We start from the raw sequence: 25,228 nt of genomic DNA, 5'->3' as shown, positions 1-25,228 counted from the left end.
CTGTTTCTCAGGCACAGATAGGCACACACACACACATATCCATACACATTTATTTGCATCTACAGCAAAATAGACTGAGACTGTTCAGGGCAAGCAGTTAATTTCAACTCTGTTGTTGTGTCCTCTGTTGTTTTGCAGAGATATCCAGCGTATTGGAATCACCCTCGTTGGTCACCAGAAGAAGATTCTAAACAGCATCCAGCTCATGCGAGTCCATTTGAATCAACTTGAACCAGTTGAAGTGTGATGTTTACATCATCCTCATTCCACTAGTCTCAAACTCTGGAAAGGTTCTGGGGGAATTCAGAGGGATTTTCAATGTAAGAAAAAGATGTCAGTATGCTACTTGAAGACTTAACGCACCCAGAGAGTGCACACTACGTGTCCTGTTCCATGAACAAAAACCAAGCCTTGCTGGGATTGAAAGCAGAACTAAATGACTGGTGACAGTTACATGTGGCTGATCTCATACATTGGGAATGGGTTTGGGGAGGGAAGGTTATAATAACACGGGGTGGAGATGGAATAATGGCTTGGACAGATCGCAAGCACCTGTTGCCTATTGTCTGCCAACAAAAGGTATCTGACAGCTTCACAAAGTCATCAGCAGGCTTTATTTATGGCTGAGAGTCCAGCAAAGCTGCAAAGACATAATAAAGGTAACAAAAAATTAGCTTTTTTTTTTTTCAGAAGAATGCCATTGTGGTGTGAAAGATTATTCCTCAGATGGAGATGAGCATCAGGCTATCACTTGGTGTGCCAGCTCAGTTCGGAACTGAAGTTCCAGCTAGTGCACAGCATGTGGTAAGCAAAAACAGATGTCACCTGGTACACAGGTTCAGAGTAAAGAATCGAAAGTCAATGCTATTTCGTGTGCAGTTCTTGGGTCTGCTCCATAATGGGAATTGCTAATCTTTTGTGCTGATGTGAGGAACAGTCCATCTCTATTTATGGGACTGCAACAGAATAAACAACGGATTCCTAGAATCCCTCCTGCAGGACCTGAAAGTGAAGGGTGAAACGGGTCCTGGTTCTCACAAGCCCATTCTTATGAGGAAAGGCGTAACCTGTGATATGCAGAAATCCTGAGTAGCCGGATCTTGGGTTTTGTTTTCTTCTGAACCCTTTACAATGAAAAGCAGAATGAAAAAAAAATGAAACCTTTTGCTGCTGAAAAATACTTCTTTTTCTCACCTAGCCATTAGGCACAGAATATTTTTTTTGAAGAAAATACAGACATGCGGTAGTCAACTTCAAACAGACAACTGGAATGTGTGAAGTGAAACTCTTTCACGAGTTTTGGTCAAGAGTGATCAGGGAATGATACCAGTCCCATAAGTCACTTCAGTCCTTAAAAAAGGGCTAACAATGTTCTTGGGTTCAACAATGTTGATCCCCAGGCACGTGAGAGTGACCAGAATGGCAGAGCTTATGTATCCCTTCAGGCAGACTAGTTCCTGTTTATGGGAAAATCTGCTTCAAGGGGGCTGTATCTATCTGTGTATCCCAATGTAGTTGAGCTTGAGAGGAAAACTCATAAACTATACACTTTTCTACCTCATCAGCATGTAGGAAGGGAAATGGAAATGGCCCACGTAAACAAGACCCTAGTTATGATACCCTCTGTGTGTCTAGAGAAGAAATAACCTCAACTGTTCTGATCTGTGTTCTTATGTTTGCTTACTGTGAAGTAGACATGAATCTCATGTACTTCTCCAGCTGTCAAGAGCATCACAACTTCTTCACATACTACTCCTGTATGGATTTAAAGATTCCCCCAGTCAACCTAGCAATTGAAGACCAAGAAACCATGTTTAAGAGTGATTGAAGAGTCCACTGGAATGATGGGAGGTGCTCCAGAATAGTTGCACTGGAATAGCTGATGCAGTTCAGACTCTTTGTTGCAGCATTAGAGTAACATTATTTTAATTTTTTTTTAGCTGAAGAGGGAGAACAGCAGTGCATTTTTAAAGATATAAAAAAATCAATACAAAAAGAATAAAAGGAAACATGAATAAAACATTCATTACAGTACAAAGAGACTGTGAAGATTAAAAAAAAACCCAAATCACATCCAACTAGAGTCCAACCTAGAAAATCTCAGTCTGTGCTTTTTAAGGGGTTTCTGGAAACTTGTAATACTCACACATCCAGTCACATGTATGCTGACTGACTGTCAGCTCCACCCACGGCATCTTAGACAGAACAAGTGTTGTCCTCTTCAGAAAGCATATTGAGCACAAGATGCTGAGGGGAATCTGTGGTCTCTAGCACCTTCCATATATATTCACCAGAGGACAACAGTGCATGTATGCATCTTCATATATGAGTGTATTCTAGAAGTTCTGTGTGCTATTTGGGGAAACCAGGCAGCCTGTCTTTTCCATGCCTTGAGTGGTCAGGATTACTGGAGAGATTAGCAACCTATATAGAATTTTATGGCCTCTTTTCAGCCTAGTAGAAACTTATATGCAGAAAAAACATTTTTTTGCTTTCTTAGTGCAATAGGAAATTAAATGGGAGCCTTGCCTGAATTCTGTTTTGTTAACAATGAAACTTAGAACTGCATAAGGATCAGGCTTGGCATCACATTTGAGTGCAAAGGAATAACTTCTATAAGAAGTGTCTCCATTCTCTTTATTCCCAATGTGTTCCCAGTTTTCAGGCAGTCATTCAGTTTGGGATGCAAAGGTTCTCAAGCTGCAATGTAGCTTGTGTCATTTGCCATCATGTCACTCCTTAACTGTGCAACCATGGAGGAAGGGCAATCATGGCAAAAGCATTAGAAATACCCTGATCTTACTTTTCTCAATCATCTGAAACCAGAAATTCTACACTGTGTTTCCACAGTCATCTGAGATGTCCTGCAGTACATGAGCAACCCTAACAGGTAGGCATGAAAATGAGGAGGGAAAGCAGTGAGCTCACCTAGACACCTGGTATCTGCCCTTCACCAGAAGAGTGAGAAACAGTGCTGAAAATGTCTTACAGAGCTTTGCCAGAGAACAGATGGGAGACTAACAAGTTATTGCCACCCTTCAGTCCATATGATTTCTACAACAGGAAGTGGACAAGAGTAATGAATAAACTAAATGCACAGGGATCAGTGGACAGACTTTCTTATGGGAGTTAGACATTTGTATGAAAACTCAGAAAAGTCATACCTATAGCTAGAAAGAATATATTTCAAAGATTAATGCCTTTTGTGCTTAAACACCAACTTTTCACTGTCTGGAAACAGGAAGAAACTTCACCTTAAGGCAAGCTGGTTTGTAATTATTCTTGATGAGGTTCCTTGAACCTGTCTTTTTGGTGTCTGTTGCTGGACAGCCTCCCAGACAGATAATTGGATCTGCACCAGGATGTCAGTTAATATTCTGTGCTGCCAGAGAGCACATCGGGCAAGCAAGTTCCCACCTATGCTGCTTTGGCAGCCAAGTGAAATTCTCAGCCAGGAGCTACGTGCCTGTGCACTCCTGCCTCACTAAGCCATGGCATGTTTCTGCCAGAAGCAGGCCTCAAAGTGCTCAAAGACAAGCACATAAGCTAAGATTTTTTCTTCCATGCCTGAAATTATTTTAAAGAAAGGCTCAATGACAGTGTGACTTACACAGTGATTTCTGTGCTTTGCACCCAAGTAGCTTCAATGCATGTGCGGGTGAAATGGGTGAAGTCCCCGGTTTCTTGTTTGCTTGTTTGTTTTTTTTTAAATTGAAGGGTGTAATCTTAGTGCATGCTTCGACAACACTGTATTAGGGCTAATTGAGGGAGCACAAGATGCTCAGTGGAGAGAAATGCTGAAAGAGTCTGTCTGTCTAGCACAAATATATTCAGCACCTAGGGCTATCTAGAAAGAAAGAGACAGCTGTAGCTGGTCCCAGACAATTCAAATGTTACAAAGCTGAATGAAAGCTGTGTTTATGGTGAGAAACAATGAACACCACCAAGGAACTTGGCTTTACTAAACAAACAAGGGTAGAACTGTCCCTGCCACTGGATCTTCCTTGGTCATGATTCCAGCCAACACGTCCACCTGAGGACAATTCCAAGTGAAGGTAACCAGCTTGAATCCATCCTGCTTTTGGCACATTTTTTCACCAGTTGGCTACACAATTCTTCTTCATGAAGAATTAATGTCTTCTGCATGAAACTCATGTCTCCTACACCTAGAGATGCAGGTAGGCAGTAGATTTGGGTTCAGAACAATAGTGATAAATTCTCTTCCTAAAACCAGGTAATGCTAGAAGGGCAATGCAATCAGCTGATCACATGTGTTGTGTATTAGCAACTGTTCATGAGTACCAGGCGTCTGGAGGATTGCAGATCACACATAAATTTGAATCTTTGGATATCATTAAAAGACAGCATGAAAGCAAACCTCATTGCTCTACCTAAAAGCTAGTCTAATCTTTCACTCTTCAAATCTATATGGAAAAAATTGCACCTCTTTCAGAATTTACACTTTGTGGCATTCAAGGTCATAGTGCACTTTGTGTAGAGCTGTTCCACTTCAGTGTTGCTGAAAGGGCTGCACTGAGATAATGAAAAGCCACTGTGTCTTCTAGACCTTGTGGAGCTGTAACTAGGACCTGTTCAAAGAGGAATCACTCCCCCTGGTGTGCTGAAATGCAGAACTGAAGTGTCCCGGTGTGCTGTAGTACAGAACTGCCTTCAAAAAGCCTGGGAGCTTAGCTATTTCATTTCCCTTTCCCAGGTGATGAGAAAACTCTCTTCCTGAAATATTCTCAGTTGAAACATGCAGATTCATGAAAACATTCTAGCACTTCCTTCTGGTTTCTTCCATGACCTCTTTTCCTTAAACAAACAGTAACATGGTCTTTACTCAAGTGCTGCAAAAGCAAGTCACAAACATGAGTGCCATGGGTTGACATGTATGCCCCAAATAGTTAATAGTTTGGCCTGTTATTTATGTCTCTTATACAAGACCAAGTGTGCTTAGCTGGCAGTGATAAAGCTGAAAATTAATTCCTTAAATTCAGGCCTTGCTAAGTAAGGTTGGATTTTTTCCAGTTTACAAGTGACATGAGAAACTACACAGGCTGCTGGCTACAACTGGAATTTGAGTTACATCTCATCATATTTTGGATACTTTAACTCAAACTTACTACTGCCTGTACATTTGGACAGATGGAACAGATAGATCATTTTAAGCAATTCTGTTTCTGAGATCAGACTCTTACCCTCTTTGAACCCTACTAACCCTGCAAGTGAACTGGAGATTAAAAATAAGAAAATCAGATTTATTCAGGGAAGTCACCTAGTTGAACAGATAGGAATGACAAGGCACTATCTGAAATTAGCTATTTAAAAGTAGATCTGTTTGTGTTGTTCTGTTGAAAAAGACAGTAATTGTAATATGCCTTACTGTTTCTACTGTTAAGGTAGAAGAGGGAACATTGATCTTTACCTTCCAGGACAGTACACTTTACCCACTGTTGAGTTTACCTTACATTTGACTGGAGAATTTTTGCTAGAAAGGCATCTATTCTTGGTTAATTAAGAAATAATGAATCTACAAGATACCTTGGACTGTTTTCCCATGGCTGTGATAATTTTTAATTGCAGTTTGACTGGTACTTTTTGTTTACTACCCAATTTGGATAAAGAGTTGTCTGTAATCTGATACTTCTGCATTTTCCACCATCATTGGGTCATATACATACTTCTTTATATTCTAAAAAAGGGAAATATTTACATGTCTTCCTGTCACACATCTTGATTGGTCCTCCCATCTTTGTTATGGTTCTCCATCTTATCTTCTGCCTTCCTTTCTAAGAGGGGAATAGGAAGAAGAGGCAGAACCAGTCTCACTAATACTCTACATGGACAGGAAACCAGCCTCTCAAACTGACTGTTCGCTGCTTATTCACACACAGATCACAGTAAGCCTTTCACAATTGAGTTTTTTGACTCAATCAGGACACTCTGATCCTTCTGACGTAAATGGTTTTTTTAGGATACTCATTCTATGTAGATAGAAAGTGCACTCTTTTTTTTTTTTTTCCCCCAGCTGTCAAGCACTACCCTTAGAGGAGAGTTTTCAAAAAATGGATCTTAGTATTGGCGTTTTACAATGCTAAGCAGTTTTTATTCAGTATTTTCAATCTAACAGAACGTAAAATGATCCATAAGTCAAGTCTGGATTACCTGAGTTCAATTTTACGGGAATTTTGCTATCCAAATCTCAAAGTAAGTACTCACAAGAACTGCCTGAATTAAGGAAAACATATCAGTGTCTGCCACTTCCTCCCTAGACACAGTTTTCCCTTGCTTATTCAGCACCTCACCAGAAGAATCCAGCATCTAGCTGTTTCTGGGTTGTAAGCTTTTCTTAAATACAATAAGGAATGAATCTGTGACTTCAATTTGGTGAAACTCCAAGGGCAGATAAGTTACAAATCCTGGGGCATATTACTATAGCATTTTTTTAATTAAAGCCAGGAACTTACCAGAATAAAATGTCTAAAATGAAAGTGATCCAGAGCTTCTGAATCCCTAATGGCCCTATCAAAGGCAGGCCTTACCACCTCACCTACCAAATGTTAGTTTGTGACTGCTGGTTTGTATCCTATCAATCTTTTCCATTTCTGCTTTGAGAGAGTACTTATCCAATAGGTCCCCTACAAGATACAGCCAGAGCAAAGCTAGATAAGATAATCAACCACATATTTGTGATCTGATGGGTAAGCATAGCAGCAGTATCCTTGGGTCCAAAATAACTCAGTCAAGAAATTCTTAAACTACATCCTCTCTGAAACTGAAATAGATTAGCTGGAGCAAGTATGGATCATAGGCTGAGGCATTTAGGTGTTCAACTCTTTTAGTGGATCTGGATGGCCATGCTGTAAAATTATCCTGTCACTTGTCACAAAACTGACTGTGCTGTTGGATTGCACAGGGCTGTGATGTGTGAGTTTCCGCATTGCAACTCGATGGTTGTCCATGCAGCACTTGGGATCTGTGATGCCATTCACACGGCAATGGAGCAGGTGAATTACCAAATCATCTAAGCTGATGATAGATATAAAAAGTAGCATGCACCCCTTCCAGTCCTCTCTTCAAACTGATCTATCATACTCAAGATCCCACACTACTGAACTACTCTTAAGTTCTTAAGCAATTGTATCCATTATGTCCTAGTCATCAATCTCCCCTGTTTTTTCATTTTTTGATGCACTACGTCAGGTCAAGGATCCATTTCTGGATCTCCTCTGTCTCATTTAACGATCTGCTTAGATGGTGGCATAGGTAAAAAAAGAAGTATAGATTTATCCCTAATCCATTAATGTAAACTTAAGAACTAATTTAATTTTCTTCAAGTTTGTAGTGTACCAGTGCCTAAGACTGAATATTTTTCACTACGAGGTTGAAAAATACCATTCAAATGATCCAGAGGGAGAGCTCTGTGTCAACAAATGTCTCCATTTACACACCACCGCTTCATTTGAAATTCCCACAACAACATTCCAGAATTATTTGCTGAAGGCAAAAAGAGTAAAAGAATCTGGGGGGAGGGGGGGGGGGTTTGCCTGAAAGAGAGAGAAAATATTTTCTGACAAGAATTAAGTCATAGCAGAAAGTAAAGACTGAGCAAATGAAAGATTTATGTTCTTCAGAGGAGAAGGTGAAGGGAGTAAAAACTTAAGAGACTGAGCAAATACGTAAGACACAAGAAAACCCATGAAGAATTTTAAAGTAAGAAACTGCTTTGGACTTAGAGCCTCAGAATGACTGAAAATGCAGCAAATCTAGATTTTACAATATCTGTAGGCAACCTCCTCCTGTGCTTTGTCACCCTCCCAGTAAAATACATTTCCTGATGGAACATGCTGTCCTTTAGTTCATGCTGATTGCTTTTTTTTTTTCCTGTCACTGGACACCACTGAAAGAGCCTGTCCAGATCTGCCTTCTTTAAACACTCTCTTCAGACTTCTCTACATGTTGGAGAGTCCCAGGTCTCCCTGCCTCACCTCATAGGAAAGAAACTCCACTCCCTAAATTATCTTAGTGGCCTTTTGCTGGACTCTGTGTGACAGCTACATGTCTCTCTTAATTTGGAAGCACAGATCTGGAGGCAGGACTCCAGGTGGTGCCTCACCAGAGCCAAGCAGAGGGGAATGATCAAGATGGGAATGATCACCTCTCTCAGTCTGGTGGCAGCATTCTCTTTAATGCAGCGCAGGATTCGCTGTTTTGGTGTCAAGAATACACTGCTGGCTCATGTTCCTGTGGTCCATCAGTATCCCCAGACTCTTTCTGCAAAGCCATACAGCCAGAGGCGTGATTTATAACAGGGTTTGTTTTGGGTTTTTTCTTTTTCAGCATTTCATTTTACTGTAGGAATTAAAAGAAAAATGTCTCCTTGATTTTGGGGGATGGAGAGAAAGAACTATTCATATAATGAAATACAAGTGGAAGCATAACAAAATAATTATTTACAAACATTAGAAAGGGCAAACAAAAGGGGAAAGGAATTGTTTATATTAATCATAACTCCTGTTTATAATCTCCTGTTTATGAACTCTTACTCATGGTCTCTATTAGCAGGGCAGTACAGAACCTGAGTGGATGCTCCTATTTAGCATTCATCATGGAAGAGAGGTTCATCATGCACAGTGCAAGGCTTACGTCCCACTTCAATCTTATTTTATAGTGTGAGTGGGATGTAAAGGAGTTCATCAGCCTCATAATGACTCTATTTACACAGATTCTTTTTCCTCATAAAAGTAGTTCACTTAAAATGCCTTAACTTCAATGAAATGTCACTATATTTACAGTGAAGTAATCAAGAGTAAGATTAGACCACCATCTGTAGCAGATTTGATTTGAAAAGTGTCTAACTCTCTGAAAAGCTGCTTTTATTAAGTATCTACATGGAGAGATAAGTGACCATATTTTGGAACTTTTCATGCTTTCTCAATTGGAATTTAGACAATGGACCAGTAAATGTTTTAAAGCAGAATATTGAAAAATCAGTGGGATGGAAAGATCTATGATGTGAGATTCAATAGGAGATTTTGAAGTTCCCAGGGAAGAAATGGAAGCAAAAATGTAATATACACATAGTACAGTCATATATAAGCACAAAGTACACATGTTTCTGTACACACCACAGGTATATACATATATACACCACACAGATGTTTGGCTTAAAAATTAATTGAAGTGTCAGTATAAAAATAATGGTAAATTTCTTTTCTTATTTCCTTACACTCACAGTTTGTGGCAGTGACAGTTAGTAAAAACAGTGGCCAGCTGGTTGACTAACAAAAATAAAATACTGGCATTTATTGCATTATTCCAGTTTGTATCAAATGACAATTAACCCCAGTAGTTTCTTAAGGGGAAAACCCAGCTTTATAGGAAGAAGCAATACAACAAGCAAGCTACAGAATTTGAAGAAATGAAAACAGAAATTAAATACAGACATTTAAAAAAATTTTTTTTTTGGATTTGCATTCTTTTTCACCTGTCCTGCAGAGATTTTCTGCTCTTCAGGGGTAATTCAGATTAACAGTATAATGAAAAGATTATTCTCTCCTGCAACACTATGCTGATCTTCCATCTCTGCCTTGCCAAATCCTGGCAGCAGAGGTGTTCCAGCATTTAAAAGAGAGGTTTTTTTAATCATAGACAGGTGTTTTGTGTCAAGAGAGACTTACTGAGTGTTAGCATATTAATAATAATTCTTTATCTACTCTAATTTAAAGTGAGCAAGAATTTGTCTGCTAAGTGCCTAACACTTAATATCCCCAGTTCCATACTATCACAAATATTTCCTGATACTCAGCACACACTTTTGCTTATCAAATTTCAACTCCTTTTTTGTTGTTGTATTTTTGAGGCCTTTTTGAATATCTGCTGTCTGTGAGTGTTGTATGCTTTTTTGAAGCATATGATTAGGTGAGAAGAGATGAGGTGGCTTGCTGTGATGTGACATGACATGAAGACTATAGGAGAGAATGGAAGAAGGAAATGCATCCACACGAGAAAGAAATTGGAAAGATGGCTTTGGAAAGAAAATCACAAGTCTGTGCACTCTGAAGCAATGCTTTTCAATTTCAGAAGGGTAGATAAGAGAATATATGAATATTTTATATATACATATGTTCATCTAAATTTTAAATTAATAATATCACTGTCTCAAAGCCATCTGTATTAATTGAAGGGGCAAACCATGAAGCCATGTCTGATGTCAAATGTTACCTTACAATACATCTGGACCCACAAAACAACAGTTCCATTAGAAAAGAAAACATTATTAACGATGTGGATGCATTTGCACAATCTGCCCTTTTGGGTTATTTAGATAATTTTTTATGCTGACTTTGGTTCAGAATCAGTTTCCACAGACACCAGAACTTAATATTGCATATTTCTATTCACAGCTAAGGTTGCAGAATATTTTCATAGTTGTGTATGAAGGGTTGATGGTTTTGGGCACGGTATGAGAGAGAAACCATGGTATGAAGTTTCAGATTAGTTATGTTAGTGTTGTAATGGGTGACAGTGAAGTCATTAACAGCTCTTGTCAATACCATTATCTTAGAGGATTAAAGTTTGCTGCTTCTTTTCACTGTATCAGGCAGCCTGCAGGCTCAGACAGGCATTTCCCCACAGGTCACAGTTCCATTAGGGTACAGGGACAAAAAACTACTACTTTTTTAAATACCAAACTTCTGCAGAAAAGTTCTCTGACAAGATTTGTCTTCCTTAGCAATTCCATACTTATCATTTGTGGAAGAGACACAGGCATGCTACTGATTCAACAGGTTGATAGAAAGAGGAAGAAAAGGTGGACAGTTGCAGAGACACCCATGTCAGAAATAAAGCACAGTGGTTTAACCCACAGATGAGTACCAAAGTAGATGAGATTGTAATAGTTGTGACTGAAAATTCATTTAGTGGCCTGAGGATTCTTGACATAATCTCCCTTTTCCATTATCACCTTCACCAAATTGATGGTTTCTTTCACCACAGCCCTGTGAAGAGCAGTCTCTCCTGCAGCACACAATCTCCTTATTATCTCTCACACCATATCAAATGTGCAAGAAATATTTCAACAACTAGAAATCCACAGCACAGCCACAGATACTTCGCTAGTGGAAAACTGAGAGATAATAGGAAACTACAGGATTTTCAAAGATTTCCATGGCAATGAGTGATGAATATCCATGGAACTAGGGAGATGAAGCATAAGATTTCATTCAAGTCTCAGGAAATTGTCAGTTCAAGACTTGTCTCATTTTCATATTAGGACTGACTTTCTAGAAGACAGTCTGAGTTTTGTGCTGTGAGAAGGACCATAATATCTGATCTAGTTTCTCATTCATGGAGGATTCCATTTGTTTGGACCCAAAGGCAGATATTAGATCTGTGAAATGAATTGCCACTCAGAGTGAACCAATTCAGTGTCAGCATTTCTCATTTAAGTGTTTCAGCACTTGGTTTATTTCACTTCTGTTCCCAGTCATATTTTTATACTCTCTAAATGCTTCACTGGGAGTATCTCAAGCACTTGGAAATGATACTTCACCAGATTTCAGTAAAGTAGCCTTTGTTTATGGATCTGAAATAATTAGTGGTCTTTTACAGATGGAGAAGCTGTGGCACAGAGAAATGAAGATCTTTGTTCATAGATAGGAAATTGAACATAAATCGCTCTTTCCTACCTTTTTTAAGACTTTTTCTGAAGTAGGTGGATGCAACTCTTGCACAATGTAGGCTTGCTATGAAAGCATTTTAAAATGTGACATACCCCTCCAAAAAGTCACAATGTAAATATAGCGTTCACCCTGAAATTTAGGCAAAACCACAGATAAATACTACTGCTCCTGAGGGCTACATGGTCTTACAAGAACTTTGGATGCATTCTCTTCTCATGAATTGTGTTTGTTCAGGGAGGAGGCTCCTCTCCATGACTGTTTACATTGCTTTCTCTAGCAGATCTGTGCAGCAACATCTGTGAGAATGAGCTTCAAATAAAGAGAAGCATCATCTGGATCTACACTGCTTCTGTCAGCACTGAAACATGTCTACAGAGGTGATCTTTCTAAATTATCAATCCAGACAAATCGAATAGGAAAAATAAATGGAGAAAAAAAAGCTGACAGTGGGATACATTCCAAGGACAAAATTGACTTATGGGCCTTTTAGGTCATCATAAATACACAGTTTAAGGACATGGGTGTTTTAGACTATGTAGGTACACAGTTCACCTCTTGGAGTGAAAGCAAAGTATTCAGAGGTATCAAGGAACTGAGTCATGGGTAAATAAAATAGAACATCCTTGAGTAGATAATTTTCACTACCTCTTTGGGGTCTTGAGTAAATCTCTTACATGGTTCTGGACCATTACTGGATCATGTTTGATCATTTGGATGTCCTTTCATATATTTATACATGCCTATGGGTCAGATGTCATTGTTTCATTGACAAGCTCTGGGGCTGTGTCTGTCACAGCTGAGCAACATCCACATTGTCTGACAAAGCAGTCACATGCAGGGCTGCCTCCCCCACTGCACCTAGGGACATTTTAATAAATTCACCATCCCAGTGCTGAGTCCCCACCATTCAGCCATTTCCTCTTTGCTCTGGCAAGTTTATTTTCTGCTACAGATACCCATTGTCCAAACATACAGGCTCCAGTAGTTTTCTTCTAAAAAAATATTGCAGCCTGGACTAGTACAGGAAGGGGTGTTACCCATCTCACGAGTACAACAGATATTACAAACAAGAAAAGAAACAAGAAGCTTCTGAAGAGCTTGTTATTCTCCAAGGCCTGGAGCATGGGAGATTTCCAAAGTCTGGAACAATAAAAATTGCCCATCCATAGCTTTAAAATTAATACATTTATTACATGAAATGAGTTTTGCTGCATCAGCCATCCAGACTTGGTTAGAGGTTTTTGTTCTCAAGGTAGCGGACACTTTGAGAACTCTCAAGACATGCATATAAATGATCCACCTTTTATAGATCAGACATTTTGCATAACCAGAAGATCCATAATTCAGCTTTTACATGACCAGGGAGCTGATGAAGATGTCACAAAGGAAACATAATTCTGACTCGGGTGGTAATTCAGCATTCCAGGGTTATTGCATATTTACTGTACTTGACTAGACTTAGTACAAGGTGTCAAATTTCCTTCCAATCTTACACGGCCGGGCCTCAGCATTTTCCAGCACACATCTGAGATCCATGCAGAAATTGCACATATTTCTGGCATTATTTATGGATTTCTACTCCCATTTCAAGTTTTTCAACCGGTTTAAAGTAGACTGGATCATTGATTCTTGTCACAGTACAAAATTCAGTAACCAAATCCTTTCTTTCTGACAGATGGAAATACACAGCCAGAACACAAAGCTGTCTCTTTGATTCTCATCCTTCTGCTCTAACCAGGAAATTCAGATAAAAAAGAATCCTAATTAAAGATGTAAACCTTTCATCTTGCTCCATCCCAGCAGGGGAGCTTCAGCTCAATACAATACATAATGACCCCTCTGGAAAGTTTGAAAATAAAGATGTCATTGTTAAGAGAAGTAAATAATTTTTAAGTAACATAAAGGTTGGCTGCATGCCCATTGTAATTATCTCTGATACTAAGAGCCACAGGGGTTCAGCCTGTAAAGTCCCAGCCAGCTTAATGTGCCAAATTAAAAAAAAAATCACAATTAAAAAAAAGAAGCTTCTTCTTCATCTCTTTATTAACCTAAGTAAAATAAGGTGATACGCTAGGAAAATGTACTAATAACATGCAGCATCATGCTTTTCATAAGGAAGGAATGAAAAACCCTTCTGCCTGCTCTTAATGAGGTGGGCTGTGCTTAGGAAGTTGAGAAGTCAAGCCTGCAGTTACTGATAAACAGGCTGAAAGGGCAAGATTGGTGTAACAGCAGATCTGGCCAACAAGGTATCACACCACAGATATACAAGGCTGGAGAGTAAAACTGGGAAAAGAGCTGTGTCTCTCTGACCTGCATCTCCAAAATATGATACAGAAACTAAAGAAGAAAGAGCTGAAAAAGATGAAGAGACAGGAGTATACTTGAATATGGAGTCAGCACTTGTTCAGTATTCACTGGCTCTGCACAGCACTAGGTAGTGCTGTCAGCTACTCATCTTTACCAGCATTGTAATTCCTGATTTATTAAAAAGATAGATAAGATAAATGGTTGTCATAGTTCCTCATGGTTCAGTGGGTAATACAAACATCTGTAATCACAGCCCAGGACCTCTGCTTTGCTGCCTTTCTGTTCAAGAAAACAGAGGTATCATTCATGTGTTTGAATGTTAGTCTTAAAGAAACACTGAAAGAGGATATAGGGCTCATCATTTACCCTAAACCCATTGTGGAAAGTAGGTCCTGATCCTCCATTACTTTCTCACAAAAAGTTGAGAGAAACCCTTCCACCAAGTCTTGTTAAGTTCCCTTCATGTGTTTCTGCATGGTTTTGGAACACTTCATAGAAAAGGTTCTAAAGTCTTTATAGCCTCTCTCTATCCATGCAGACTGTGATATCCTCAGTGTTAGGAACAGCCCAAAATGTAGACTGCAGCAATGTAGATGTCCCTCAGTTTACTAGGTTCCTCAAGAAAATCGATCAGGTCTTTCTGTCACTTGTTACTCCTAGAGAGTTAAGAATTAAATTAGATTAAGTCTGAATTATTTATAAGATAAGTTAAAAAAAAAACCAAAAAAAAAAACCTGGTAGCTGATTACAGAATAATTAAGATTTTGAACGTGAAGTTGCAGGAAATTTAAAATATGGACAAAAGTCAAGCTTAAGATAATATTTTTTCTCAGAAGAAAATATACGGTGAAAGTCTGGAATGTCATTTCATTGTGATCTACCCTAGGCAGTCAAAAAATCACAATTTTGCCACTGCTAAGTCTAAGTCTTTTAGATTACAAATGTTTGTGCTTCTGTGCTTAAGGGGACTGTTTTACAGGTTTACGTAACTGTGTTTGTGCTGAAGGATATCATAATTCTACCTGAATCTTCTGGGTTTGCCTAATTATTTTCTGTAGTTCCCTGTGTTTTCTTTGAGCCACTCTAACCAATTTTATTGCTTTATCTTTAAGGATAAGATCAGTGTCTGTATAATTCGACCTTTGCCTTAAAATTGTTTGCATCTGTGCCTAACATTCTCTGTCTTTATTCTCAGCAGGGTGTTCATTATGCTAAAATTCCTAAAGTGAATTTTAAAATTCTACTATTAAAATTTTGTGAAAACGCAGTAAATGCAATCTCCATTAATTAAAACTTTAATCAAACTTCTATGAAATATTTTCTATGTTATTTTGAATTATTTTTAATGTAGGTGCTCATCACCTGATTGGATATATGTATCCACATAAGACTGGATAATTGTACAGATCTCATGAACTTGTGTAACAGGGCTGTGGAAGTGTGTGTGTTGATATACTACTTGTAAAGTGTTCAGGAATCAAGAAACTACATTCTTTTGTTGCAGAATTTTTTTCTCCAGGTAGCTAAAGTAGAGTTTTGAAAATGGTTAAATCCTGATGATTCTAGTAAGGAAACATTAAATATATTTTGATTAAAACTATATTGAAGATTATCAAAATATCACTTGACTGGTAGTTCCACGCTCTGAAATGTTATTGCTAGTCTATTATGAAGTCCCACTCAACAAAGGAAGAGAAAAAGGAGAAGTTCCCTGCCTTTTTGTCCTTCTGAGCTTTCAATAGAAGAATTAGTTTCTGCTCATGCCTCACTAGACTTATTCTTCCCAGATGTGTTTGATTGTGTTACTCACTGATTATTCATATTAAGATGACTCAAGCAGTGAGGTTCACTTTTCTTGGAAGTTCATGCAATTATGAAATCTTTTTATTGCTTAATTATTAATACTTAAAGCAATTCTTAAAGCCTGATGGTGGGTCACTAATTATAATTTCAGTTTGACTGGCAGAGAGCCTTTCCAGATTTTGAAGCTGTCATTCCATTTATGTTTGTTTAACAAACAAACAAACTGTAGCACTGTCACAGCATTTAACCAAGAACAGAACTTAACTTGCTTTTATTTGAACTAACAGAGCATCTGCTCCCTTTGGTAGCTGCCTTGTGATATCTGGCTAGGATTGGCTTGGCTGATAGTTTAGATAACAACAGTTCTCACAGGTGTGTTAGTGGCCTGCAAAAGATAAACATATCATTTTGTCCAGGACACAGAGCTGAGCAACATGGATTTCTCAAGCAGAACAGCAGAATCCATATATTGACCATTTTATTTTTGCAGTGCTTTAGTTTGGAAAGGCTCTCTTCTCCTTCTCTCTCTTCTCTTCTTTCTCTTCCCTTCTCTTCTCTTCTCTTCTCTTCTCTTCTCTTCTCTTCTCTTCTCTTCTCTTCTCTTCTCTTCTCTTCTCTTCTCTTCTCTCTCTTCTCTTCTCTTCTCTTCTCTTCTCTTCTCTTCTCTTCTCTTCTCTTCTCTTCTCTTCTCTTCTCTTCTCTTCTCTTCTCTTCTCTTCTCTTCTCTTCTCCCCTTCCCTTCCCTTCCCTTCCCTTCCCTTCCCTTCCCTTCCCTTCCCTTCCCTTCCCTTCCCTTCCCTTCCCTTCCCTTCCCTTCCCTTCCCTTCCCTTCCCTTCCCTTCCCTTCCCTTCCCTTCCCTTCCCTTCCCTTCCCTTCCCTTCCCTTCCCTTCCCTTCCCTTCCCTTCCCTTCCCTTCCCTTCCCTTCCCTTCCCTTCCCTTCCCTTCCCTTCCCAGACTTAGTGATACTTGAGAACACAAGCCCACATTGAAATGGCAGTAGATGTGATGGCATATGGTGATAATTTATGTTTTTGAAAGCAAATATGATGGATTTGGTCTGAGACAGGAACAACAGTTTATTTTATTTTTCTAACACTAAAAAAAAAAAATTGCAGAGCTGAGAGAGCCTTGCCCAACTCAGCAGAAAAAGGCCTACCTCAAATGACTGCCTCGAATGTTTATTTAAACTTGAAACTCTCATTCTTGCTGGTCACTCTAGGACCACAGGCAGGCCGTGGTGAGGATGTGGCCATTCTGCTGCAGTGAGAATAAACGAACACAAGGCAGCAGCAGAGGCTTGAGTGGAGAACAGTGAGGGCTTGAAGAAATTCATCTCTGCCTCGACTTGACATATAAAGACTTGCTCAGCTTATCTCTGTCTGGAGAATGCATGTATTTGCCAACTCCAGTTAAATGTAAGCCATTTGAACTAGGTTTTAGTTCAAGTGGCTACAAACATCAACCTAACCTCCCTCCCAAACTCTATTCTTTGGCTAAACCATTGACACCTGGGGTTATATCAGACCCCATATATAAAAAGTGCACAAGCTTTATGAGGCCAGATTTACAACACTGGAATGCAGCTGCTACCTCTAAACGTCAGGGAGTTTGTCCATAAAACCATACACCTGGTTCTCATTCCCAGGCTTGACTGCACCCTGGCTCAGACAATGAGTCTCTCTTGGTTCATTTGAAAATGCTCTATCTGCTAACAGAGCTCTTGTAATAAAAAATAATTGTCTGCCTGATTTAATTATATTTTCTTGAGCTGTGCCACATTTCTGGCTCCTGAGCCCCTCAATACAAACTCCTGCATGCTGCTCAGAGTGAAGCCATTTGCACAGAAGGATGGCAGGTAGTTATAGAACAAGAATTGCCCAAAAGATCTTTTAGAAGAAAAGAATATTTGCTGTACATAATGATTTACATTCTGAGACACTGACCCCTTCAAAAGAGTTTTCAGTGGGGTTCCTCTCTCCGCACAAAATTCCTGCCATCTTTGAATAAAACATACTACATTCTTTCATAACTAAAAAATATCACCTGCATAAATGAGCAGATGATTTGGGCTTGTTCTCAAGATTCCAAAGCCACAATAGATCTTTCCAGGCAGCAGCAGAAAGGAATGATAGAGGTGATTCAATCTGATCATGATAAGCATCAGCTGCTGCATAATTTCTCTCCACTGACTCACAATAGGGTGAGTGAGGTTTGCAGACAGGCACCCCTTGAAAACAGCAAAAAGTTTTTATATGGGTGATATCTATTGCTCTATGGCTAAGTACTCAGTCAGAATTCATAGGAGTTTAGCTTTTCTGAAAACCAGACCAGATGAATGTGAAGATAATCATTGCTTAAAATGCTTGGTCAAACAGAAATTTATTTAATCTCTACTTGGACATAGAAAAGTTCTGATATCTGTGTCCTATATACCTGCTGAAATGACATTTTCCCTCGAAGAGTTCTGGTTCAGAAGCCATAACAGCAAAACATAAGCTGTTTTTTTTATTTTCTTAACCCAAGATGGCTCCATGTTAGCAAATATAAAGCTATGCTTTTTTATTAGACACTTTCTTTATTAATTGTGTGACAAATTATTCTGAATAACAACAATTAGAAAATTTCCAGAAATTCTGGAATTAAAACTACTGTGCTCAAATCAGATGTCTGAAACCCCCTTAAGAGAGTTTACATTTATCTAATCAGAGTTATTTTTCTGGTACAGAGTTAAGTTGGATTCTACACAAAAAAAAAAACCTCATCTAGGCCAATCCCTCAGAGATTAGTTTCTGGCACAATATTTGTGCCAGAATTCTGCTTCCCTTATTTTAGATGCTGAATATATACTTATTTGCAATCAGCTGTGATCCAGGTGATTGCAGGCTTTTTTATTTCCTTAGTGAGAGTGTGGACCTGTCCAACATGCCAAAGGCCAGGAATGAATGGGTTTAGCAATTTTTTAAGGGAGTTGATGCATGAACCCTCTTTCTTACACATCACAGAAGTATTTAAACTAATGCCAGAAAATTGACACCTACTGCATTCAGCCTCTCAGTGGGGATACAAACAAAATATTTTCTAAATGCATCATGGCTCTCAATACAGGCTGCATAGTCCTAAGACTTCCAAATCTCTGCAGTGCTGCACTTCCAAACAGGTCAACTATTAAGCTGAGAGCAAATAGAGCTGTTCTTCTCTCTGAGTAGCTGAAAATGTTATCCTACTTGGGGATTTTAAACTGATGTCATGACAGTATCTTCCAGCTTATTTACCTGAGCAAGCTTTAAATGCAACCAAGGCAGCACAGGCATCACTACAGGTGTGAAAAGCTGCTCAAAAAGCTGCTCAAAAAACTGGGTAAATCCCAGACACCTAACCTACCACAAACATTCCTACATAAAATCTTTCTCACTGGGAAAGATTCTCTCTTCACACTTTCTTGTTCTATTGTCTTCCTATTTTTTTTTTCTCTCTTCACACTTTCTTGTTCTATGGTCTTCCTAATTTTTTAACTACAGCACTCAAGGCTGTAGTATTTAGTCCTTTGCTTAAAAAAACTGCTGAATCAGATTACCTCTCAAAAAGACAGCACATATGCCTTGAAACACAGGAAAGAAGAGACTTTACCTTTGCAATTATGTAAACAGTCTGAAGGATTTTAAAATAAGCTGATTGAGAAATTCTACAGCAACACAAAAGAATATTGGTCTGTCTTTAGTCTGTTTTTCACTTACACCAGTGCTGTAACTCATATATTTGCACAGCATTTCTATCAGAAAACAGTGACTAGTGACCAGCTCAAGGCAGGATCTATGGGCTCTTGCACAAAAGACACCAAAGGGCTCTGGCATTGGAGCCTTCTTTTGGTTTGTGCTCTACAGTTATGGAACCCCAACCCCAGCCACAGCTTAGATCAAAATAGCATTGCTAGAAAAGGGAAGATCATCAAATATTATGTACCAGAAATTAGATATTTTATCTAAAAATGGTTTTCTCTCTATCCTAACAGTTATCTCATACATGGGCCTTGCTCTAGTCAGTGCACTCTCCCAAAAAATACAGGATGGACTCTGTCACACAGAGTTGTACCTAGAATCCTAAATTGTAACTTTCAAGGCGAGTACCTTTAATGTGTGAGGTAAAGAAGCATGTAAGAGTTATGAGACAGCAGTCACTAATTGTCTTGACCCCAATCACTAAACTCAAGATTGGATTATAAAACTTGCCAATATCCAGAAACAGGACAGACACCTGAAATGATGTGTATTTCAGCTGGTTGGGCACTGTGCAACCACTTCTAGCACAATACACTATCTAAACAGAGACTGGAAATTCTTCATTAGATTTATTATCTTTTAAATATGTAGGTTATCATTATTTGATGCAATCTTATTATTCATATGCAATGATTAACCCAGCAAGGTGTACACAAGTATTTCAAACATTCAAAGAATAAGCAAAACCCCTCATATGATTGACAGTCTCTGGTCATAGCAGAGGTTAGGTGTTAGGAAGAAACCTTTCACTGTGAGGGTGATGAGGCACGGGAACAGGGTGCCCAGAGAAGTTGGGCAACCTGTCAACATCTCATCTGTGTTCAAAGCCAGGCTGGATGGGGCTTGGAGTGACCTGGTCTGGTGGGAGATGCCCATGCCAATGGCAGGAGAAGTTGGGACTAGATGACCTTTAGGTCCCTTCCAACCCCTTAACATTTTAAGATTCTGTGAATTCTTCTCCATTTTATAAAATAGGGGAATACACAGAATGCAATGGTAGCACAAAGAGCAAAATAATTTCAACTGCAACATACAAGGAACAGTTTAATGAAGCGCAGACATTTTTCCTCTTGACTGAATAGTTCTCCAGCTGACTAGCACAGCATTGACAGCCTCCTCAGAATACAGGGAGTTCTCCGCTTCTGGTGTTAGCCAGTGTAGAAGGACAAGTACAAGGTCAAAGACAAAATGTGCTTTATTGCCATTTTGGCAGAAGGTGATGCTTGTACATAATATATTCTGAACTTAGTTATGAGTAGCTGTTCCTTGCTTTTTTCTCATTACTCTTCCTCCTCACCCCTGCTCCCATGTTTATGGAGTTGGTGCTCACTACCTCTTTGAAATAAAGTGTATTATTAGAATTTAAGGCCAGAAGCAAACCTAAAATCATGTAGGCTGACCTTCCATACTTCTTAGATGCTTATAACTCTCCACATACCAGAGCTCTGGGTAAAGGTGTCTAGCTGAAGCTTGTTTTCAAGAAAGCTTGAGGATTAAAAATTTACCATTTGTTGGGGAATTCTGTTCCCCAGTTAATCAATGCTGCTGTTACAGATAATATCACTCCTTTTGTTTAAAATTAACATTGGCTTAAGCTCCAAGCCACTGTTTCTTGTTACATCATTCTCAGGTATTTCACAGAGCTGTTGCCAGGCTGGCATTTTCTCCTTGTGGAGATACTTAACACTTGTGACATGCCACTTCTCTTTTTTTTTATTGTAATGTTTTTATGGACTGTACTTTGTAAGCTTTTCAGTGTCAGGCATGTTTCCCAATCATTGATTGATTGTTAGGGTTCCAGTCAACAAGTTTTTAAACTTTTCAGATGCTTTAACAATTTATGTATTAATTAACATTTTACATTCTTTCTCTTGTATAATACTTTCAATATGCATGCCAAGAGTTTCACACTGACTGTCATGTAGGTTTCTTTGTCCTCTACTACCCCAACATGGTTTTCAGTACTCTGCTCCCCCTCACAACCTGTCCATTGTTATAGATACCTTTCTTCTTTGATAATCTTGGTTTATTCAGCTGTATTATTAAAAACAGAAAAACAATCCACAGAAGATTTACATCTCAAAGTATGGATCCAGATTGCCTAAAAACCCCAGTGTCTTGCAAAATTCCTCTGTTTAATCTTTATTCTGTTTATTGTTGCAGCGCTGATGACAGAGTGAGCAGCAGTGATCTGCTCCTTGTCGCTTTCCATTAATATTTATGTTATCCAGTTTTACACTAAGCTCACAGTGAAACCTGAAAGAGAACCCAGGAGCAAAAGACACTGGTCTCATTTTCCATTCCCCCATCTCCCTAACAGAATGACTAAACAGTAACAGGAGCAATGCCCTGGTCCTAAAAGGTTTATTCACAGATACTCTGCTGCCTTCTTACCTTACAAGCAAGCATGGGCCTAGAATTATCTGTTTTCCCATGTCACCTGTTCACCACTCTGCACTGTATGAAACCAGCATAGAAAGGGTTCTGTGTCCCTCTGGAATAAAACAATTCATTCTAAAAACCAGAAGTTAGTATTTGCTCTCCATTTGTAGCCCTGTAATCTATGTGCATATGTGGCCAATTATTAATGGATTAATTCCTTCTACTTTAGGTAGGTCTCTATAGACTAAGTTGTATTTTAAGGTTTTTTTCTTCCCCCGTTATAGAGATTTTGAAACAGTTTCTGGAAAAGTTTAAACACACACAAATCCAATAGCATTTATTGAGCATGAATAATATCAATTATTTAATGGCACTCAAGGCAAATGGCAACCAATGGAACTGATGTGTCTCAATTTTTTTGTTTTTTGATGCCCTTTCAGGTAGCCAATACAAAAATATTTCCATAGGCCTGTGACAAAACTTATTTAGAAAAAGAAAGAGAGAAAGAAGGACAGAAGATGGGAAAGTGATAATTAGAATGAGCACTGCTTTGGTGGTATGCTTGTTATATCATTATGACAAGGTAGAGCACATATCCCTTCTACACAGCATCACAGTATCTTCAGATAGGGAAACTCATAGAGAAAAGCACATACATGAAAAACAGTGTGAAAATAACGTTCTCTTTTCAAATGTCTTTCTGACAGTAATCTTGTGCCACAAACAGAATGATTACACAAACAGCCACAGCCTCCAGTTTGCGTTGAGCCTTGCACACAGAAAAGCACTGAATTTCTGGAGTGCTGCAGGCACACCTGCTCTGCTCCTCGTGGTCACCGGGCCAGTCACAGGGTTCAAGAGCAATTTCACTGCATCATGTGGCTCTTACCTCAGAGAACTTACTGGATACTTAAACATACCAGCAGTGCCACACTATCAGATATTTATGCTGCTGTGGAATGTTCTGTGCTCCACTGAGATCACTGGTGACGCCACGACTTCTTGATAGCCTAATTCCCACAACACTGGGGGTTTTAGCAGAGAATCCTTGGATGCATTCCATTTGAGCTGCTACTCAAATGGAATTTCTGTGAATACTCCTAAGAATTCACAGAATAGGTTGCTCATAGATGTCAAGCTAGTTGAAACTCTCCTGAAGTTAAAGGCTTGCATATGGGCAATCACAACAAAATAAAAACAAAAGAAGGAAGACAGAAGTCTGTATTACAGAAAATTTTATATTTATACTTCCTTTCAGAAAACAGGACTTTATAAAACTTGTAGAGTTCACAATATGAATAACAATAATACATAGGTAAAATATATCTGTTTTAAAATAGTTTAAATACATACCTGAAGTTTCCTATAAGTGAAATAAAGACCTCCTTCAAAAACTGTTCTGTTGTTCTAGATGAATAAAGTAACTTTTTTATAGTTTTTGCATTTACAATGACATTTATCATTTTCATAACAAAAAAGACTAGAAGTGGCTCTCTAACACTGCCATTGATTGCAGTAGTAGGTGTTCTCTGGAAAGTGATCCTGCAAAATCCATACAGTTTCTATTCAGGAACAATTTTAACATACACTGACTGATGTTGGTGTATCTCACCCAAGATGTAGATGCTGGCAACCCTTTCCAGTCTCATTTCAGCACATCTGTTTTTGATCAAAACACATTATCTCTTTATGTATTAATGTCTCCTGTTAGCTTTTCTGTTCATCACTCTGAATATGCTGTGGGGACTCAGCTGGCATGAAATTAAGCAAACCTGTCTCCTCTTGCTGCTTTCCTTTCCTTGCTTCTCCATACCTTCATGTAATCTAAGAAGTACATTGATTAGAATTACTGTCTTAGTAAACTCTCATGTAGCATCTGTTCTACCCCAGGAAAGCATGGATCTTTCTCACAGATATAAACAAATACTGTGTTTTGGAGGTGTACACAGTTTTGTAGGAAAAGTTAGCATTACATCACCAGGAGTCTTTCAGGAATAAGTGCCAAGCAGAGCATCCTATAGTGACTATTTTAGAAAAATTTTCTTCATGGACAACCTGTTACTTCATCCTTTCCTTTCCTAAGAGACACATAACAAGGCAGATCATATCTGCTTTCTTTTTAACAGCATCAGAATTGCCAACAGGTTATAATCAGTGTATTATTGAAAATAATAAATCTGGGGTAATACCTTCGGGACAATCAAGTAAACCTTCAAAACACAGCCTTTGTTTCAAAATAAAAGATAACAGTAAATAAGTTACTTTCCAAGGTGTTAACTGTGAGTGCTCTTTTACCTTCTTCAGAACTGTGTAGCACATGTATCAGTAAAGATGGTATACTGGGTTAGAAAAGCTACACTCAGTCTAAGTTTAAAATCACTAAAATGATTGTACATAATTTTAGATTTCTTTGATTAAACGAATTTTAAGGAACAATTCCAAATACCCCTCTACTGTGGTCATGAAAATTTAAATCTTGCAGAATTCCAAATAATATTCATGATCTTTCCTTACTAGATCAGAGTTCTCTTCCAAAAAAGAGATAGTACTAAACTTAACAGTTCAGTTTACAGGTCTGTTCAGCTGCTGAAATCATCTATTACAGGTCTTGGGAGTCTGGGAATTCATTCCTGACTGGAAGTTGAAAGCAAGCCTACATTATTCCAATTTACAAGAATGAAGATCCAGGAAATTACAGAACTGTTACTCTAACCTCAGCACATGGAAAATTATGGGGAAGATCATACTGGATGCTATTGAAAGGCATTTAGAGAGCAATGAAACAATGAAATCATCAGGTACAGTTAAAAGGAAAGTCCTGTCTAACTAATATGATGTGTTCTGCTGTAACATCAGCTGCCTAGTGGGTAAAGGAAAGTGAAGGTTTTCTGGATTTTAGTAAGGCTTTCAATGCTGTTTCTCACAGCATCCTTCTGGACAGGCTTCCTAGAGAGGGAGTGAATGCCACAAGCCTGTCAGTTTGAGAAGCATTTGAACACAGCCCTCAATAACCAGCTCATCTTTTGGTTAAGTTTGGACTTGATGATTGCCACAGGGATTTTCCAACAAGAATTATTCTATTCTAATTTTAAAAGAAAATTAAACTGTATTTCAAACTTCAAATAAACCGTTAAACTGTTTGTGTAGCCCCATGAGACAAGAGAAGAGGAGGTGAATGCTGGCCAAAAGGTCATCTGTTCTTGGACCACTTGAATGGGCTAACTGAGGTCAATGAGTTTGGACAGTGTCACTGAGAGTAGGATTTACC

At 38.7% G+C, this 25,228-nt stretch overlaps 1 protein-coding gene across 2 annotated transcripts in view; it reads left to right on the top strand.

Annotated features, from left to right (window-relative positions):
- Positions 1-24,403, top strand: part of EPHB6 (EPH receptor B6) — an 89,628-nt gene extending 65,225 nt beyond the window's left edge. For both annotated transcript variants that reach the window (XM_085592146.1, XM_021548905.4), the window contains exon 17: positions 139-24,403. In XM_085592146.1, coding sequence (XP_085448272.1) covers positions 139-247 — 109 coding nt within the window. In that variant the 3' untranslated portion in view covers positions 248-24,403. The remainder of the gene's footprint in view (positions 1-138) is intronic.
- The last annotated feature ends 825 nt before the right edge of the window (positions 24,404-25,228 follow it).

Source organism: Lonchura striata, chromosome 1, assembly GCF_050655825.1.
Source record: "Lonchura striata isolate lonStrDom1 chromosome 1, ASM5065582v1, whole genome shotgun sequence".
Lineage (NCBI taxonomy): Eukaryota > Metazoa > Chordata > Aves > Passeriformes > Estrildidae > Lonchura > Lonchura striata.
This window is presented reverse-complemented; position numbering and strand designations above follow the sequence as displayed.